We start from the raw sequence: 20809 nt of genomic DNA on the forward strand, positions 1-20809 counted from the left end.
CAGGAACACCAGCTGTGGAAGTTTGCTCCGAGCTGAGCCAGACTCTACTCCTGACTGGTTGTGGAGGACCCCTTTAAGAAGTCTGCTTCAGATGGGTCCATCTGGTACCCTCTGGTCGCAGATTGTACCCCAAAGCAGAGGCTGGTATTACGTTTGAAGAGAGTCTTTAATGGTAGCACTGGGAGGAAAACCACCAGACAAAATACTAACCAGGAGGAAGGCCGAAGGAACTGGAGCACAAAACAAAGTAAGATGATACTTTGTAAGTCAGGAGGTGGTCTGATGTGTAGTCAGAGACATCAGAGGTGTGGTTGCCACTATCTGAAGCCTTCCTGCGTCACACCACTAGAGGGAGACAGAGAACAGATCTAAGAACACCACTAGAGGGAGACAGAGAGCAGATCTAAGAACACCACTAGAGGGAGACAGAGAACAGATCTAAGAACACCACTAGAGGGAGACAGAGAGCAGATCTAAGAACACCACTAGAGGGAGACAGAGAACAGATCTAAGAACACCACTAGAGGGAGACAGAGAACAGATCTAAGAACACCACTAGAGGGAGACAGAGAGCAGATCTAAGAACACCACTAGAGGGAGACGGAGAACAGTTCTAAGAACACCACTAGAGGGAGACAGAGAACAAATCTAAGCACACCACTAGAGGGAGACAGAGAACAGATCTAAGAACACCACTAGAGGGAGACAGAGAACAGATCTAAGAACACCACTAAGGGAGACAGAGAACAGATCTAAGAACACCACTAGCGGGAGACAGAGAACAGATCTAAGAACACCACTAGAGGGAGACAGAGAACAGATCTAAGAACACCACTAGAGGGAGACAGAGAACAGATCTAAGAACACCACTAGAGGGAGACAGAACAGATCTAAGAACACCACTAGAGGGAGACAGAGAACAGATCTAAGAACACCACTAGAGGGAGACAGAGAACAGATCTAAGCACACCACTAGAGGGAGACAGAGAACAGATCTAAGAACACAGAACAGATCTAAGAACACCACTAGAGGGAGACAGAGAACAGATCTAAGAACACCACTAGAGGGAGACAGAGAACAGATCTAAGAACACCACTAGAGGGAGACAGAACAGATCTAAGAACACCACTAGAGGGAGACAGAGAACAGATCTAAGAACACCACTGGAGGGAGACAGAGAACAGATCTAAGCACACCACTAGAGGGAGACAGAGAGCAGATCTAAGAACACCACTAGAGGGAGACAGAGAACAGATCTAAGAACACCACTAGAGGGAGACAGAGAACAGATCTAAGAACACCACTAGAGGGAGACAGAGAGCAGATCTAAGAACACCACTGGAGGGAGACAGAGAACAGATCTAATAACACCACTAGAGGGAGACAGAACAGATCTAAGAACACCACTAGAGGGAGACAGAGAACAGATCTAAGAACACCACTAGAGGGAGACAGAGAACAGATCTAAGCACACCACTAGAGGGAGACAGAGAACAGATCTAAGAACACCACTAGAGGGAGACAGAGAACAGATCTAAGAACACCACTAGAGGGAGACAGAGAACAGATCTAAGAACACCACTAGAGGGAGACAGAGAACAGATCTAAGAACACCACTAGAGGGAGACAGAGAACAGATCTAAGAACACCACTAGAGGGAGACAGAACAGATCTAAGAACACCACTAGAGGGAGACAGAGAACAGATCTAAGAACACCACCGGAGGGAGACAGAGAGCAGATCTAAGAACACCACTAGAGGGAGACAGAGAGCAGATCTAAGCACACCACTAGAGGGAGACAGAGAACAGATCTAAGAACACCACTAGAGGGAGACAGAGAACAGATCTAAGAACACCACTAGAGGGAGACAGAGAACAGATCTAAGAACACCACTAGAGGGAGACAGAGAACAGATCTAAGAACACCACTAGAGGGAGACAGAGAACAGATCTAAGAACACCACTAGAGGGAGACAGAACAGATCTAAGAACACCACTAGAGGGAGACAGAGAACAGATCTAAGAACACCACCGGAGGGAGACAGAGAGCAGATCTAAGAACACCACTAGAGGGAGACAGAGAGCAGATCTAAGAACACCACTAGAGGGAGACAGAGAGCAGATCTAAGAACACCACTAGAGGGAGACAGAGAACAGATCTAAGAACACCACTAGAGGGAGACAGAGAACAGATCTAAGAACACCACTAGAGGGAGACAGAGAACAGATCTAAGAACACCACTAGAGGGAGACAGAGAGCAGATCTAAGAACACAGAACAGATCTAAGAACACCACTAGAGGGAGACAGAGAACAGATCTAAGAACACCACTAGAGGGAGACAGAGAGCAGATCTAAGAACACCACTGGAGGGAGACAGAGAACAGATCTAAGAACACCACTAGAGGGAGACAGAGAACAGATCTAAGAACACCACTAGAGGGAGACAGAGAACAGATCTAAGCACACCACTAGAGGGAGACAGAGAGCAGATCTAAGAACACCACTAGAGGGAGACAGAGAACAGATCTAAGAACACCACTAGAGGGAGACAGAGAACAGATCTAAGAACACCACTAGAGGGAGACAGAGAGCAGATCTAAGAACACCACTGGAGGGAGACAGAGAACAGATCTAATAACACCACTAGAGGGAGACAGAACAGATCTAAGAACACCACTAGAGGGAGACAGAGAACAGATCTAAGAACACCACTAGAGGGAGACAGAGAACAGATCTAAGCACACCACTAGAGGGAGACAGAGAACAGATCTAAGAACACCACTAGAGGGAGACAGAGAACAGATCTAAGAACACCACTAGAGGGAGACAGAGAACAGATCTAAGAACACCACTAGAGGGAGACAGAGAACAGATCTAAGAACACCACTAGAGGGAGACAGAGAACAGATCTAAGAACACCACTAGAGGGAGACAGAACAGATCTAAGAACACCACTAGAGGGAGACAGAGAACAGATCTAAGAACACCACTGGAGGGAGACAGAGAGCAGATCTAAGAACACCACCGGAGGGAGACAGAGAGCAGATCTAAGAACACCACTAGAGGGAGACAGAGAGCAGATCTAAGAACACCACTAGAGGGAGACAGAGAGCAGATCTAAGAACACCACTAGAGGGAGACAGAGAACAGATCTAAGAACACCACTAGAGGGAGACAGAGAACAGATCTAAGAACACCACTAGAGGGAGACAGAGAACAGATCTAAGAACACCACTAGAGGGAGACAGAGAGCAGATCTAAGAACACCACTAGAGGGAGACGGAGAACAGTTCTAAGAACACCACTAGAGGGAGACAGAGAGCAGATCTAAGAACACCACTGGAGGGAGACAGAGAACAGATCTAAGAACACCACTAGAGGGAGACAGAACAGATCTAAGAACACCACTAGAGGGAGACAGAGAACAGATCTAAGAACACCACTGGAGGGAGACAGAGAACAGATCTAGGAACACCACTAGAGGGAGACAGAGAACAGATCTAAGAACACCACTAGAGGGAGACAGAACAGATCTAAGAACACCACTAGAGGGAGACAGAGAGCAGATCTAAGAACACCACTAGAGGGAGACAGAGAACAGGACTAGGACAAGTAGACTAACTCAATTAGAGAGGAACAAGTCTAAACTAAAGTTGTTGATGTAAAGGGAAGATATAAACATCCCACCAGTTAGCATATCCTGCTACAGTGTGTAGTGTAGCATGTTTAGCTAGTGCTAATTGACTTACTTCACATGGTCGTCAGTGTGTGTGCTCGTTAGGTCGATGATGTCACCTTCTTTCAGCCTGAGCACCGCCATCTTAACTCGCCATCTGCAATAATAAGTCATAACCAGCAATAATGATGAATAATGAACACTAACGAGCACTAATGAGCACTAACGAGCACTAATGAGCACTAACGAGCAAGCTTCAAGTGGTTTGTAGCATCAGACTGTTGTTATTCTTCTGATTGTAGAAAGTCCAGCTAAGAAGGTTGACTTATTTATACAAGCAGCACTAGTTTAAAACAGCCACTACTACAACAATAAAATAATATAAAAAGAAAGCTACTACTAAAAAAAAAAAACATTAATAAAATAAAAAATTAAGATAAAAGTAGCTACTACCAAAAATAAATAAAAGATTCATAACTAAAAACATAGAAAAACAGCCACTAATAAAATAAATAAAAAAATTAGCTCCTACAAAAAAAATTATCAAAACAAATCGCCACCAATAAAAAACAGCAACTACTATTTTTAAAAAAAAACAATTGTCACTAATAAAATAAATAACAGTCACTATTAAAATGTTATCAAAGAACAGCTACTTTTAAAATATATATAAAAAAACAGAAACTACTACAAAAAAATGTAGACCCACCACTACTGCTAAAAAAAATACAAAAACAGCTACCTCTGAAAGAAATAAAAACAGACACTTCTAAAATGATCAAACAAAAAACTGCCACATTTAAAAAACAGCAACCACTTAAAAAATACAAAATACCCAAAAAACTGCCACTACTAAAAAAATTAACTATTTTTTTTTCTAAACTGTCACTAATAAAATAATGTGGTCATAGTTTATTTATTTTATTAGTGACAATTGTTTTGGGAAAAAAAATAGTTTATTTTTTTAGTAGTGGCAGTTTTTTGGGGAATTTTGTATTTTTTTAGTGGTTGCTGTTTTTTAAATGTGGCAGTTTTTTGTTTGATCATTTTAGAAGTGTCTGTTTTTATTTCTTTTAGAGGTAGCTGTTTTTGTATTTTTTTAGCAGTAGTAGTGGGTCTACATTTTTTTGTAGTAGTTTCTGTTTTTTTATATATATTTTAAAAGTAGCTGTTCTTTGATAACATTTTAATAGTGACTGTTATTTTATTAGTGACAATTCTTGTTGTTTTTAAATAGTAGTTGCTGTTTTTTATTGGTGGCTAAAAAAATACAAAATACCCAAAAAACTGCCACTACTAAAAAAATAAACTTTTTTTTTTTCTAAACAACTGTCACTAATAAAATAATGTGGTCATAGTTTATTTATTTTATTAGTGACAATTGTTTTGGGAAAAAAAATAGTTTATTTTTTTAATAGGGCAGTTTTTTGTTTGATCATTTTAGAAGTGTCTGTTTTTATTTCTTTCAGAGGTAGCAGTTTTTATATTTTTTTTTAGCAGTAGTGGTGGGTCTACATTTTTTTGTAGTAGTTTCTGTTTTTTTATATATATTTTAAAAGTAGCTGTTCTTTGATAACATTTTAATAGTGACTGTTATTTATTTTATTAGTGACAATTTTTTTTTTTTTTAAATAGTAGTTGTTGTTTTTTATTGGTGGCTAAAAAAATACAAAATACCCAAAAAACTGCCACTACTAAAAAAATAAACTTTTTTTTTTCTAAACAACTGTCACTAATAAAATAATGTGGTCATAGTTTATTTATTTTATTAGTGACAATTGTTTTGGGGAAAAAAATAGTTTATTTTTTTAGTAGTGGCAGTTTTTGGGGGGAATTTTGTATTTTTTTAGTGGTTGCTGTTTTTTAAATGTGGCAGTTTTTTGTTTGATCATTTTAGAAGTGTCTGTTTTTATTTCTTTCAGAGGTAGCTGTTTTTGTATTTTTTTTTAGCAGTAGTGGTGGGTCTACATTTTTTTGTAGTAGTTTCTGTTTTTTTATATATATTTTAAAAGTAGCTGTTCTTTGATAACATTTTAATAGTGACTGTTATTTATTTTATTAGTGACAATTTTTTTTTTTTTTTTAAATAGTAGTTGCTGTTTTTTATTGGTGGCTAAAAAAATACAAAATACCCAAAAAACTGCCACTACTAAAAAAATAAACTTTTTTTTTTTCTAAACAACTGTCACTAATAAAATAATGTGGTCATAGTTTATTTATTTTATTAGTGACAATTGTTTTGGGGAAAAAAATAGTTTATTTTTTAGTAGTGGCAGTTTTGGGGGGGAATTTTGTATTTTTTTAGTGGTTGCTGTTTTTTAAATGTGGCAGTTTTTTGTTTGATCATTTTAGAAGTGTCTGTTTTTATTTCTTTCAGAGGTAGCTGTTTTTGTATTTTTTTTTAGCAGTAGTGGTGGGTCTACATTTTTTTGTAGTAGTTTCTGTTTTTTATATATATTTTAAAAGTAGCTGTTCTTTGATAACATTTTAATAGTGACTGTTATTTTATTAGTGACAATTGTTTTTTTTTTTAAATAGTAGTTGCTGTTTTTTATTGGTGGCTAAAAAAATACAAAATACCCAAAAAACTTCCACTACTAAAAAAATAAACTATTTTTTTTTCTAAACAACTGTCACTAATAAAATAATGTGGTCATAGTTTATTTATTTTATTAGTGACAATTGTTTTGGGAAAAAAAATAGTTAATTTTTTTAGTAGTGGCAGTTTTTTGGGGGAATTTTGTATTTTTTTAGTGGTTGCTGTTTTTTAAATGTGGCAGTTTTTTGTTTGATCATTTTAGAAGTGTCTGTTTTTATTTATTTTAGAGGTAGCTGTTTTTGTATTTTTTTTAGCAGTAGTGGTGGGTCTACATTTTTTTGTAGTAGTTTCTGTTTTTTTATATATATTTTAAAAGTAGCTGTTCTTTGATAACATTTTAATAGTGACTGTTATTTTATTAGTGACAATTGTTTTGTTTTTTTAAATAGGAGTTGCTGTTTTTTATTGGTGGCTAAAAAAATACAAAATACCCAAAAAACTGCCACTACTAAAAAAATTAACTATTTTTTTTCCCAAAACAATTGTCACTAATAAAATAATGTGGTCATAGTTTATTTATTTTATTAGTGACAATAGTTTTGGGGAAAAAAATAGTTTATTTTTTTAGTAGTGGCAGTTTTTTGGGGGGAATTTTGTATTTTTTTAGTGGTTGCTGTTTTTTAAATGTGGCAGTTTTTTGTTTGATCATTTTAGAAGTGTCTGTTTTTATTTCTTTCAGAGGTAGCTGTTTTTCTATTTTTTTTAGCAGTAGTGGTGGGTCTACATTTTTTTGTAGTAGTTTCTGTTTTTTTATATATATTTTCAAAGTAGCTGTTCTTTGATAACATTTTAATAGTGACTGTTATTTATTTTATTAGTGACAATTGTTTTTTTTTTTAAATAGTAGTTGCTGTTTTTATTGGTGGCTAAAAAAATACAAAATACCCAAAAAACTGCCACTACTAAAAAAATAAACTTTTTTTTTTCTAAACAATTGTCACTAATAAAATAATGTGGTCATAGTTTATTTATTTTATTAGTGACAATTGTTTTGGGGAAAAAAATAGTTAATTTTTTTAGTAGTGGCAGTTTTTTGGGGGGAATTTTGTATTTTTTTAGTGGTTGCTGTTTTTTTAAATGTGGCAGTTTTTTGTTTGATCATTTTAGAAGTGTCTGTTTTTATTTCTTTTAGAGGTAGCTTTTTTTGTATTTTTTTTAGCAGTAGTGGTTTCTGTTTTTTTATATATATTTTAAAAGTAGCTGTTTTTTGATAACATTTTAATAGTGACTGTTATTTATTTTATTAGTGACAATTGTTTTGTTTTTTTTAAATAGTAGTTGCTGTTTTTTATTGGTGGCTAAAAAAATACAAAATACCCAAAAAACTGCCACTACTAAAAAAATTAACTATTTTTTTTTTCTAAACAATTGTCACTAATAAAATAATGTGGTCATAGTTTATTTATTTTATTCGTGACAATTGTTTTGGGGAAAAAAATAAATAAATAAATAATGATAAATGGGTTATACTTGTATAGCGCTTTTTCTACCTTCAAGGTACTCAAAGCGCTTTGACAGTATTTCCACATTCACCCATTCACACACACATTCACACACTGATGGCGGGAGCTGCCATGAAAGGCGCTAACCAGCAGCCATCAGAGGCAAAGGGTGAAGTGTCTTGCCCAAGGACACAACGGCCGATAGTTAATTTTTTTAGTAGTGGCAGTTCTTTGGGGGGAATTTTGTATTTTTTTAGTGGTTGCTGTTTTTTAAATGTGGCAGTTTTTTGTTTGATCATTTTAGAAGTGTCTGTTTTTATTTCTTTCAGAGGTAGCTGTTTTTGTATTTTTTTTTAGCAGTAGTGGTGGGTCTACATTTTTTTGTAGTAGTTTCTTTTTTTATATATATATTTTAAAAGTAGCTGTTATTTGATAACATTTTAATAGTGACTGTTATTTATTTTATTAGTGACAATTGTTGTTTTTTTAAAAATAGTAGTTGCTGTTTTTTATTGGTGGCTAAAAAAATACAAAATACCCAAAAAACTGCCACTACTAAAAAAATTACCTTTTTTTTTTTCTAAACAACTGTCACTAATAAAATAATGTGGTCATAGTTTATTTATTTTATTAGTGACAATTGTTTTGGGGAAAAAAAATAGTTAATTTTTTTAGTAGTGGCAGTTTTTGGGGGGAATTTTGTATTTTTTTAGTGGTTGCTGTTTTTTAAGTGTGGCAGTTTTTTGTTTGATCATTTTAGAAGTGTCTGTTTTTATTTCTTTCAGAGGTGGCTGTTTTTGTATTTTTTTTTAGCAGTAGTGGTGGGTCTACATTTTTTTGTAGTAGTTTCTGTTTTTTTATATATATTTTAAAAGTAGCTGTTCTTTGATAACATTTTAATAGTGACTGTTATTTTATTAGTGACAATTGTTTTTATTTTTAAATAGTAGTTGCTGTTTTTTATTGGTGGCTAAAAAAATACAAAATACCCAAAAAACTGCCACTACTAAAAAAAATAAACTTTTTTTTTTTCTAAACAACTGTCACTAATAAAATAATGTGGTCATAGTTTATTTATTTTATTAGTGACAATTGTTTTGGGGAAAAAAAAAGTTAATTTTTTTAGTAGTGGCAGTTTTATGGGGGAATTTTGTATTTTTTGAGTGGTTGCTGTTTTTTAAATGTGGCAGTTTTTTGTTTGATCATTTTAGAAGTGTCTGTTTTTATTTATTTTAGAGGTAGCTGTTTTTGTATTTTTTTTAGCAGTAGTGGTGGGTCTACATTTTTGGTAGTAGTTTCTGTTTTTTTATATATATTTTAAAAGTAGCTGTTCTTTGATAACATTTTAATAGTGACTGTTATTTATTTTATTAGTGACAATTGTTTTGTTTTTTAAATAGTAGTTGCTGTTTTTTATTGGTGGCTAAAAAAAATACAAAATACCCAAAAAACTGCCACTACTAAAAAAATTAACTATTGTTTTTCCCAAAACAATTGTCACTAATAAAATAATGTGGTCATAGTTTATTTATTTTATTAGTGACAATTGTTTTGGGAAAAAAAAGTTTATTTTTTTAGTAGTGGCAGTTTTTGGGGGGAATTTTGTATTTTTTTAGTGGTTGCTGTTTTTTAAATGTGGCAGTTTTTTGTTTGATCATTTTAGAAGTGTCTGTTTTTATTTCTTTCAGAGGTAGCTGTTTTTGTATTTTTTTTTAGCAGTAGTGGTGGGTCTACATTTTTTTGTAGTAGTTTCTGTTTTTTTATATATATTTTAAAAGTAGCTGTTATTTGATAACATTTTAATAACAGCCACCAATTTTTTTTATTGGTGGCTAAAAAAAATACAAAATACCCAAAAAAACTGCCACCACTAAAAAAATAAACTTTTTTTTTTTTCTAAACAACTGTCACTAATAAAATAATGTGGTCATAGTTTATTTATTTTATTAATGAGAATTGTTTTGGGAAAAAAAATAGTTTATTTTTTTAGTGGTGGCAGTTTTTTGGGGGAATTTTGTATTTTTTGAGTGGTTGCTGTTTTTTAAATGTGGCAGTTTTTTGTTTGATCATTTTAGAAGTGTCTGTTTTTATTTCTTTTAGAGATAGCTTTTTTTGTATTTTTTTTTAGCAGTAGTGGTGGGTCTACATTTTTTGTAGTAGTTTGTTTTTTTAGATATATTTTAAAAGTAGCTGTTCTTTGATAACATTTTAATAGCGACTGTTATTTATTTTATTAGTGACAATTGTTTTGTTTTTTTTAATAGTAGTTGCTGTTTTTTATTGGTGGCTAAAAAAATACAAAATACCCAAAAAACTGCCACTACTAAAAAAATAAACTTTTTTTTTTTCTAAACAACTGTCACTAATAAAATAATGTGGTCATAGTTTATTTATTTTATTAATGACAATTGTTTTGGGAAAAAAAATAGTTTATTTTTTTAGTGGTGGCAGTTTTTTGGGGGAATTTTGTATTTTTTGAGTGGTTGCTGTTTTTTAAACGTGGCAGTTTTTTGTTTGATCATTTTAGAAGTGTCTGTTTTTATTTCTTTTAGAGATAGCTTTTTTTGTATTTTTTTTTAGCAGTAGTGGTGGGTCTACATTTTTTGTAGTAGTTTGTTTTTTTATATATATTTTAAAAGTAGCTGTTATTTGATAACATTTTAATAGTGACTGTTATTTATTTTATTAGTGACAATTGTTGTTTTTTTTAAATAGTAGTTGCTGTTTTTTATTGGTGGCTAAAAAAATACAAAATACCCAAAAAACTGCCACCACTAAAAAAATAAACTTTTTTTTTTTCTAAACAACTGTCACTAATAAAATAATGTGGTCATAGTTTATTTATTTTATTAATGACAATTGTTTTGGGGAAAAAAATAGTTTATTTTTTTAGTGGTGGCAGTTTTTTGGGGGAATTTTGTATTTTTTGAGTGGTTGCTGTTTTTTAAATGTGGCAGTTTTTTGTTTGATCATTTTAGAAGTGTCTGTTTTTATTTCTTTTAGAGGTAGCTGTTTTTGTATTTTTTTTAGCAGTAGTGGTGGGTATACATTTTTTTGTAGTAGTTTCTGTTTTTTTATATATATTTTAAAAGTAGCTGTTCTTTGATAACATTTTAATAGTGACTCTTATTTATTTTATTAGTGACAATTGTTTTGGTTTTTTAAATAGTAGTGGCTGTTTTTTATTGGTGGCTAAAAAAATACAAAATACCCAAAAAACTGCCACTACTAATAAAATAAACTTTTTTTTTTTCTAAACAACTGTCACTAATAAAATAATGTGGTCATAGTTTATTTATTTTATTAGTGACAATTGTTTTTGTTTTTTTAAACAGTAGTTGCTGTTTTTTATTGGTGGCTAAAAAAATACAAAATACCCAAAAAACTGCCACTACTAAGAAAATAAACTATTTTTTTTTCTAAACAACTGTCACTAATAAAATAATGTGGTCATAGTTTATTTATTTTATTAGTGACAATTGTTTTTGTTTTTTTAAATAGTAGTTGCTGTTTTTTATTGGTGGCTAAAAAAATACAAAATACCCAAAAAACTGCCACTACTAAAAAAATTAACTATTTTTTCCCCCAAAACAATTGTCACTAATAAAATAATGTGGTCATAGTTTATTTATTTTATTAGTGACAATTGTTTTGGGGAAAAAAATAGTTTATTTTTTTAGTAGTGGCAGTTTTTTGGGGGGAATTTTGTATTTTTTTAGTGGTTGCTGTTTTTTTAAATGTGGCAGTTTTTTGTTTGATCATTTTAGAAGTGTCTGTTTTTATTTCTTTCAGAGGTAGCTGTTTTTGTATTTTTTTTAGCAGTAGTGGTGGGTCTACATTTTTTTGTAGTAGTTTCTGTTTTTTTATATATATTTTAAAAGTAGCTGTTCTTTGATAACATTTTAATAGTGACTGTTATTTATTTTATTAGTGACAATTGTTTTGTTTTTTTAAATAGTAGTTGCTGTTTTTTATTGGTGGCTAAAAAAATACAAAATACCCAAAAAAACTGCCACTACTAAAAAAATAAACTTTTTTTTTTTCTAAACAACTGTCACTAATAAAATAATGTGGTCATAGTTTATTTATTTTATTAGTGACAATTGTTTTGGGAAAAAAAATAGTTTATTTTTTTAATAGTGGCAGTTTTTTTGGGGAATTTTGTATTTTTTTAGTGGTTGCTGTTTTTTAAATGTGGCAGTTTTTTGTTTGATCATTTTAGAAGTGTCTGTTTTTATTTCTTTCAGAGGTAGCTTTTTTTGTATTTTTTTTTTAGCAGTAGTGGTGAGTCTACATTTTTTTGTAGTAGTTTCTGTTTTTTTATATATATTTTAAAAGTAGCTGTTCTTTGATAACATTTTAATAGTGACTGTTATTTATTTTATTAGTGACAATTGTTGTTTTTTTTAAATAGTAGTTGCTGTTTTTTATTGGTGGCTAAAAAAATACAAAATACCCAAAAAACTGCCACTACTAAAAAAATTAACTTTTTTTTTTTTTCTAAACAACTGTCACTAATAAAATAATGTGGTCATAGTTTATTTATTTTATTAGTGACAATTGTTTTGGGGGAAAAAATAGTTTATTTTTTTAGTAGTGGCAGCTTTTTGGGGGAATTTTGTATTTTTTTAGTGGTTGCTGTTTTTTAAATGTGGCAGTTTTTTGTTTGATCATTTTAGAAGTGTCTGTTTTTATTTCTTTTAGAGGTAGCTGTTTTTGTATTTTTTTTTAGCAGTAGTGGTGAGTCTACTTTTTTTGTAGTAGTTTCTGTTTTTTTATATATATTTTAAAAGTAGCTGTTCTTTGATAACATTTTAATAGTGACTGTTATTTATTTTATTAGTGACAATTGTTGTTTTTTTTTAAATAGTAGTTGCTGTTTTTCATTGGTGGCTAAAAAAATACAAAATACCCAAAAAACTGCCACTACTAAAAAAATAAACTTTTTTTTTTTTCTAAACAACTGTCACTAATAAAATAATGTGGTCATAGTTTATTTATTTTATTAGTGACAATTGTTTTGGGAAAAAAAATAGTTAATTTTTGTAGTAGTGGCAGTTTTTCGGGTATTTTGTATTTTTTAAGTGGTTGCTGTTTTTTAAATGTGGCAGTTTTTTGTTTGATCATTTTAGAAGTGTCTGTTTTTATTTCTTTTAGAGGTAGCTGTTTTTGTATTTTTTTTAGCAGTAGTGGTGGGTCTACATTTTTTTGTAGTAGTTTCTGTTTTTTTATATATATTTTAAAAGTAGCTGTTCTTTGATAACATTTTAATAGTGACTGTTATTTTATTAGTGACAATTGTTTGTTTTTTTAAATAGTAGTTGCTGTTTTTTATTGGTGGCTAAAAAAATACAAAATACCCAAAAAACTGCCACTACTAAAAAAATAAACTTTTTTTTTTTTCTAAACAATTGTCACTAATAAAATAATGTGGTCATAGTTTATTTATTTTATAAGTGACAATTGTTTTGGGAAAAAAAATAGTTTATTTTTTTAGTATTGTCACTTTTTTTGGGGAATTTTGTATTTTTTTAGTGGTTGCTGTTTTTTAAATGTGGCAGTTTTTTGTTTGATCATTTTAGAAGTGTCTGTTTTTATTTCTTTCAGAGGTAGCTGTTTTTCTATTTTTTTTTAGCAGTAGTGGTGAGTCTACTTTTTTTTGTAGTAGTTTATAAACTACTACAACTACTACTATATATTAGTCAAATGTGGTCATAGTGTGTGAATGTTGTCTGTGGCCTTCCGCCCGAATGCAGCTGGGATAGGCTCCAGCACCCCCCGCGACCCCGAAAGGGACAAGCGGTAGAAAATGGATGGATGGATGGAAATGTGGTGAAAAAAGAGCTACTTCTAAAAGATATAAAAAACAGAAACTTCTAGAAAAACAGTCAAGCCACCACTACTGCTAAAAAAGGTGACCCTAGTAAAAAGGTGGGAAGTGTTGGTGGCACCTGTTGTTTCCAGGCTCCCTGGATGAAGTGGTGTATAAATAACCTCCAGTTCTGGAGCCGCTCACTGGGATCTTCATCTGCAAACATGTCCGCAGTAAGAGTGTGGAGATTTAAAATGTCAGTCCTGGAAGTACCTGGGCGCTGTGATGATCCACTCGGTTGTCTCGGTCACTCAGGTGGATGTTGTGGACTTTTAGCGGCGGCGCGCCCAAACTCTCCATGGCAACCGTGCACGCTTCCAACTTCTGCACAGCCAGCGTGTGGTAGTCCGACTCTGCAAATTTCTCTTTGTAACAACGGGAAGGCTGGTCACTGAAAAGTACTTCTACTTCCCGTCAAAAACATAAAGAAGTATCTGTAAATGCTAGCATGTACATGTCTTATAAGTTGAGGAGCCCCCACAGACAGGAGTACAGATCCGGACGGATGTCTTAGCAACTGGGCTTTGCCCTGGCACACGTCCTACAACCAAGAAGACTACCTGGAAGGTATTTAAGGCAAACATGTCCTCGCAGAGAGAGATTCTCATTTGGCTAACATCTCCTCCAGGTTGGCTGCAGCACCCGGAAAGTGAGGCTCGCTTGATGTAATAAAGCTTGTGTTCAACGATTCCTCACCTCGGATCCCTTCACACCACCCAGTCGTCCTCATGTCCACACCAGGATGACAAGACCAGCAATATATTGCGGTAATACCTCGCTTTGACACACTTTACCTATGAATTATTATTGTTTTTTATTATCCACTTACTGAAAGTGCCTTTTCACGGAGGACTCGTAACAATAATATATGTATTTCATTATTATACTCATTTGATGTACACTTCAAAAACTCTTCTGGAGATTTTACAGTACAAAACTGGCAACTCTCCAGAACTGTGCTATGAAATATAGTGTCTGGCAACATATTACTGTCAGTGGAAAAACACTACCAGTGTTTTTTTATCATTTTGGCAACTGAGCTGCCACTTTTTTAACATTAAAAAAATGAGCTAGTGTTTTTTTTAATTTACAGTAATACACCGTAAAAACAACAACTGTAGATTTTACAATAAAACGCTGTTATTTTACTGTAAAATATACAGTTTGTGTCCAACATTTCATTGATCAAGCAAACGCACTCAGTCAGACAGTAAAAGTACAGTGTTTTACAGCATATTACTTTCAAATGAAAAAAAAAGTCTACCGCTTTTTTTTACGGTAACATTTTGGTGACCGAGCTGCTAGTTTTTTATCCTAATTCAAATGTTTTTCTGTGTACTGTGACACACCCAAAAACAACAGCCGTAGATTTGAATGGAAGCTCAGTCAACAGAATTTTACCCTAAAAAAACAGACGTAGACTTTTTTTCCATTTCAATTTATATGCATTTAACCGTAAAAGGTGGATGTGTACGATATTTATGAGCGTTTGACACCTGTGCTGGAGAGCAGTGATTGTCAATAGGTGGCACGGTACGCAGTACTTGATTAAAGTACAGTGTTTTATGTTCCCATTTTCAAACACATTGTAATGTCACAGTAAATAACACCTCCGCCTTGTTTTTAATGAATATGTGGGCCTACTACGCTACTGTCTTTTAATCTTGCTCATAGTGGAGCTGTTTTTTTAAAGTGCGGCCATCAAGCCTGCAGTGAAGTTATAGTCGTAGTACATGGTAGTACATGGTAGTACTCACTCTGCATCAGGTAGTACATGGTGCTGACTCCGCCTCCTGTCACTAAGGTGGTGAAGATGGCCAGTTGCTGCAGTTTGCTGGTGGGAATCCTCATCTTCAAACCTGCCTCCTCACACAGACAACAAATATATAAATATATATATATATAAATATATATATATATGCAAATATTTATATATACATTTAGATATATATACATATATACATACATAAACACATATAAATACACATATACATATATATATAAATTGCTCAACTTCTTGTCAAGTACTGAATTGTGCTGAAAGGGTTTTATTTTGTTAGTTATTTCAATGTACAAATTCAACAGGGTTGTCACTTCCTGTTTACAATCCTCCAACCAATCACAGGGCTTCTTATTCGCAGTCACGCTCCGCATCGCAGTGTTCCTCGCAGCCATTGGCTGCTGAACGAAAACGTAAAGTCTCTACAAAAAGGTATTTGTTGAAATAATAGCGTCATGTTTACAATATCAGCCCGAGTGTAGTCGATGTAATAAATGTCCGTAACCATAAAACTATATAAAATAGACCCCAGTTTGTTTGTATGACTTACTAACATATTACACGCTGTTGCACGCCTGAGGGACATTCACTTGATTTGTCTTATTTACCTCGCCAAATAAAAGACATACATATACAAGTAGCATGTATAAAATACATACATATGCAACTATGATGTATAAAATACATAAATATACATGTAGCATGTATAAATGGACATTTACCGGTCATTCCTCGCGGGGACGAGTCAGTTTCCACTACTTCCGTAAACGTCACATTTGGGGTGCGCTCAATTTGATTTTACAGTGTGCCGGTCCGTGTCAGGGGTGGGCGGGTACTGTTTTTCACGAAGGCACTAATTTACAGCCCGCCATATTTGTTTATTTACCTAACTATTACAACGACTCACATTATTATTATTATTATTATTATTAGTAGTAGTAGTAGTAGAAGTAGTAATAGTATTATTATTATTATTATTATTATTATTATTATTATTATTATTAGTAGTAGTAGTAGTAATAGTAGTAGTAGTAGTATTAGTAGTAGTAGTAGTAGTAGTAGTTTTATTATTATTATTATTATTATTGGTAGTAGTAGTATTAGTAGTTGTATTATTATTATTATTAGTAGTAGTAGTAGTAGTATTATTAGCAGTAGCAGCAGCAGTATTAGTAGTATCATTATTATTAGTAGTAGTAGTAGTGGTATTATTATTATTAGTAGTAGTAGTAAAAGTAGTAGTAGTAATAGTAGTAGTAGTATTATTAGTAGTAGTATTAGTAGTATTAGTAGTAGTAGTAATAGTAGTAGTAGTAGAAGTAGTAATAGTGGTACTAGTATTATTATTATTATTGGTAATAGTAGTATTAGTAGTTGTAGTATTATTATTATTAGTAGTTTTAGTAGTAGTAGTATTAGTAGTAGTAGCAGCAGCAGTATTAGTATTATTATTATTAGTAGTAGTAGTAGTTGTATTATTATTATTATTAGTAGCAGTAGTAATAGTATTAGTAGTAGTAGTAGTAATAGTAGTATTAGTAGTAGTAGTATTTTTAATATTATTATTATTATTAGTAGTAGTAGTAATAGTATTATTATTAGTAGTAGTAGTATTAGTAGTAGTAATAGTATTATTATTATTATTATTATTAGTAGTAGTAGTAGTAGTATTATTAGAAGTAGTAGTAGTAGTAGTATGTTACACACCCAGTATGAACAAGCCGGAGCAGACATGCTAATTGCTAAGCTAGCTTGAAAGAAGAGAAGAATTTAGCGCTGAATACATTTTAGGAAGAGTCCATAGACTTAGCCAAGTTCTACACACACTTACCCACATTTACCTTTTACTCAAGTATTACCCAGCTTTTACCCAGGTTTAAGTATTACCCAAGTATTACCCACATTTACCTTTTACTCAAGTATTACCCAGCTTTTACCCAGGTTTAAGTATTACCCAAATCTTACCCACATTTACCTTTTACTCAAGTATTACCCAGGTTTTATCCAGGTTTAAGTATTACCCAAATCTTACCCACATTTACCTTTTACTCAAGTATTACCCAGCTTTTACCCAGGTTTAAGTATTACCCAAATCTTACCCACATTTACCTTTTACTCAAGTATTACCCAGCTTTTACCCAGGTTTAAGTATTACCCAAATCTTACCCACATTTACCTTTTACTCAAGTATTACCCAGCTTTTACCCAGGTTTAAGTATTACCCAAGTCTTACCCACATTTCACTTTTACTCAAGTATTACCCAGCTTTTACCCAGGTTTAAGTATTACCCAAGTATTACCCACATTTACCTTTTACTCAAGTATTACCCAGCTTTTACCCAGGTTTAAGTATTACCCAAGTATTACCCACATTTACCTTTTACTCAAGTATTACCCAGCTTTTACCTAGGTTTAAGTATTACCCAAATCTTACCCACATTTACCTTTTACTCAAGTATTGCCCAGCTTTTACCCAGGTTTAAGTATTACCCAAGTCTTACCCACATTTACCTTTTACTCAAGTATTACCCAGCTTTTACCTAGGTTTAAGTATTACCCAAATCTTACCCACATTTACCTTTTACTCAAGTATTGCCCAGCTTTTACCCAGGTTTAAGTATTACCCAAATCTTACCCACATTTACCTTTTACTCAAGTATTACCCAGCTTTTACCCAGGTTTAAGTATTACCCAAGTATTACCCACATTTCACTTTTACTCAAGTATTACCCAGCTTTTACCCAAGTTTAAGTATTACCCAAGTATTACCCACATTTACCTTTTACTCAAGTATTACCCAGCTTTTACCCAGGTTTAAGTATTACCCAAATCTTACCCACATTTACCTTTTACTCAAGTATTACCCAGGTTTTATCCAGGTTTAAGTATTACCCAAATCTTACCCACATTTACCTTTTACTCAAGTATTACCCAGCTTTTACCCAGGTTTAAGTATTACCCAAATATTACCCACATTTACCTTTTACTCAAGTATTACCCAGCTTTTACCCAGGTTTAAGTATTACCCAAGTCTTACCCACATTTCACTTTTACTCAAGTATTACCCAGCTTTTACCCAGGTTTAAGTATTACCCAAGTATTACCCACATTTACCTTTTACTCAAGTATTACCCAGCTTTTACACAGGTTTAAGTATTACCCAAGTATTACCCACATTTACCTTTTACTCAAGTATTACCCAGCTTTTACCTAGGTTTAAGTATTACCCAAATCTTACCCACATTTACCTTTTACTCAAGTATTGCCCAGCTTTTACCCAGGTTTCAGTATTACCCAAGTATTACCCACATTTCACTTTTACTCAAGTATTACACACATATTTCACAAGTATTATTTAAGTAGTACCCAATTTTTCAGGTTTTACCCAGGTTTAAGTATTCTCCAAGTATTACCCAGGTTTAAGTATTACTGAGTATTACCCAGGTTTTACCCGTGTTCTACCCAGGTTTAAGTATTACCCAAGTATAATACCCAGGTTTAAGTATCTGGGTTTAAGTATTACCCAAGTATTATTGAGGTATTACCCATGTTTTACCCAGGTTTCAGTATTACCCAAGTATTACCCACATTTTACTTTTACTCAAGTATTACCCAAATATTTCACAAGTATTATTTAAGTAGTACCCAATTTTTCAGGTTTTACCCAAGTTGAAGTATTATCCAAGTATTACCCAGGTTTTACCCGTGTTCTACCCAGCTTTAAGTATTACCCAAGTATTACCCAGGTTTTACCCAAGTTTAATACCCATGTTTAAGTGTTACTAAGTATTACCCAGGTCTTACCTAGGTTTTACCCGGGTTTAAGTTCTAACCAAGTATTACCCAGGTTTTACCCAGGTTTAAGTGTTAACCAAGTATTACCCATGTTTTACCCAGGTTTAAGTGTTAACCAAGTATCACCCAGGTTTAAATATTACCCATGTAGTACCCAAGTATTACCCAGGTTTCAGTATTATGCAAGTATTACCCAGGTTTTACCTAGGTTTCAGTATTACCCAAGTATTACCCAGGTTTTACACAGGTTTAAGTATTAACCAAGTATTACCCAGGTTTAAATATTACCCATGTCGTAAACAAGTATTACCCAGGTTTCAGTATTACCCAAGTATTACCCACATGTAGGTTTTACACAAGTATTACCCAAATATTTCGATCATATTATTTAAGTAGTACCCAATTTTTCAGATTTTACCCAAGTTTAAGTATTATACAAGTATTACCCAGGTTTTACCCATGTTCTACCCAGGTTTAAGTATTACGCAAGTATTACCCAGGTTTTACCCAAGTTTTACCTAAGTTTAATACCCAGGTTTAAGTGTTACTAAATATTACCCAGGTTTTACGCAGGTTTCAGTATTACCCAAGTATTACCCAGGTTTTACCCAGGTTTCAGTATTACCCAAGTACTACCCAGGTTTAAATATTACCCATGTCGTACCCAAGTATTACCCAGGTTTCAGTATTACCCAAGTATTACCCACATGTAGGTTTTACACAAGTATTACCCAAATATTTCACTCATACTATTTAAGTAGTACCCAATTTTTCAGGTTTTACCCAAGTTGAAGTATTATCCAAGTATTACCCAGGTCTTACCCAGGTTTTACCCGAATTTAAGTATTAACCAAGTATTACCCAGGTTTTACCCAGGTTTAAGTATTACCCAAGTATTACCCATGTTTTACCCAGGTTTAAGTGTTAACCAAGTATTACCCAGGTTTAAATATTACCCATATAGTACCCAAGTATTACCCAGGTTTCAGTATTACCCAAGTATTACCCAGGTTTTACCCAGGTTTCAGTATTACCCAAGTATTACCCAGGTTTAAGTATTAACCAAGAATTACCCAGGTTTAAATATTACCCATGTCGTACCCAAGTATTACCCAGGTTTTACCCAGGTTTAAGTGTTACCCAAGTATTACCCAGGTTTAAGTATTAACCAAGAATTACCCAGGTTTAAATATTACCCATGTCGTACCCAAGTATTACCCAGGTTTAAGTATTAACCAAGAATTACCCAGGTTTAAATATTACCCATGTCGTACCCAAGTATTACCCAGGTTTTACCCAGGTTTAAGTGTTACCCAAGTATTACCCAGGTTTAAGTATTAACCAAGAATTACCCAGGTTTAAATATTACCCATGTCGTACCCAAGTATTACCCAGGTTTTACCCAGGTTTAAGTGTTACCTAAGTATTACCCAGGTTTAAGTATTAACCAAAAATTACCCAGGTTTAAATATGACCCATGTCGTACCCAATTATTACCCAGGTTTTACCCAGGTTTAAGTGTTAACCAAGTATTACCCAGGTTTAAATATTACCCATGCCATACCCAAGTATTACCCAGGTTTAAGTATTAACCAAGTATTACCCAGGTTTTACCCAGGTTTAAGTATTACCCAAGTATTA

The 20809-nt window shown here is 33.1% G+C and overlaps 2 protein-coding genes across 4 annotated transcripts in view; one reads left to right on the top strand and one right to left on the bottom strand.

Moving 5' to 3' along the window:
- LOC133665356 (cytochrome c oxidase assembly factor 1 homolog) lies at positions 1-16175 on the bottom strand. Of its 3 annotated transcripts, none has more exons than XM_062070641.1 (6): positions 16096-16147; positions 15351-15459; positions 13807-13958; positions 13673-13749; positions 3754-3837; positions 1-345 (listed from the first exon to the last, which is right to left on the bottom strand). In XM_062070641.1, the coding sequence occupies exons 2-6, from the start codon at positions 15442-15444 to the stop codon at positions 318-320; spliced, it is 435 nt and encodes a 144-aa protein (XP_061926625.1). In that variant the 5' UTR covers positions 15445-15459; positions 16096-16147; the 3' UTR covers positions 1-317. The 3 variants fall into 3 exon arrangements, with proteins under 3 accessions (XP_061926625.1, XP_061926623.1, XP_061926624.1); XM_062070639.1 differs by having other exon boundaries at positions 15351-15452; positions 16096-16145; XM_062070640.1 differs by having other exon boundaries at positions 44-345; positions 15351-15456; positions 16096-16175.
- LOC133665355 (C-C chemokine receptor type 3-like) overlaps positions 15788-20809 on the top strand; it is a 22580-nt gene continuing 17558 nt past the window's right edge. The window contains exon 1 of the mRNA XM_062070637.1: positions 15788-15805. The gene's annotated coding sequence lies outside the window, so the exon portion shown is untranslated. The remainder of the gene's footprint in view (positions 15806-20809) is intronic.

This window comes from Entelurus aequoreus, linkage group LG14, assembly GCF_033978785.1.
Source record: "Entelurus aequoreus isolate RoL-2023_Sb linkage group LG14, RoL_Eaeq_v1.1, whole genome shotgun sequence".
Classification (NCBI taxonomy): domain Eukaryota; kingdom Metazoa; phylum Chordata; class Actinopteri; order Syngnathiformes; family Syngnathidae; genus Entelurus; species Entelurus aequoreus.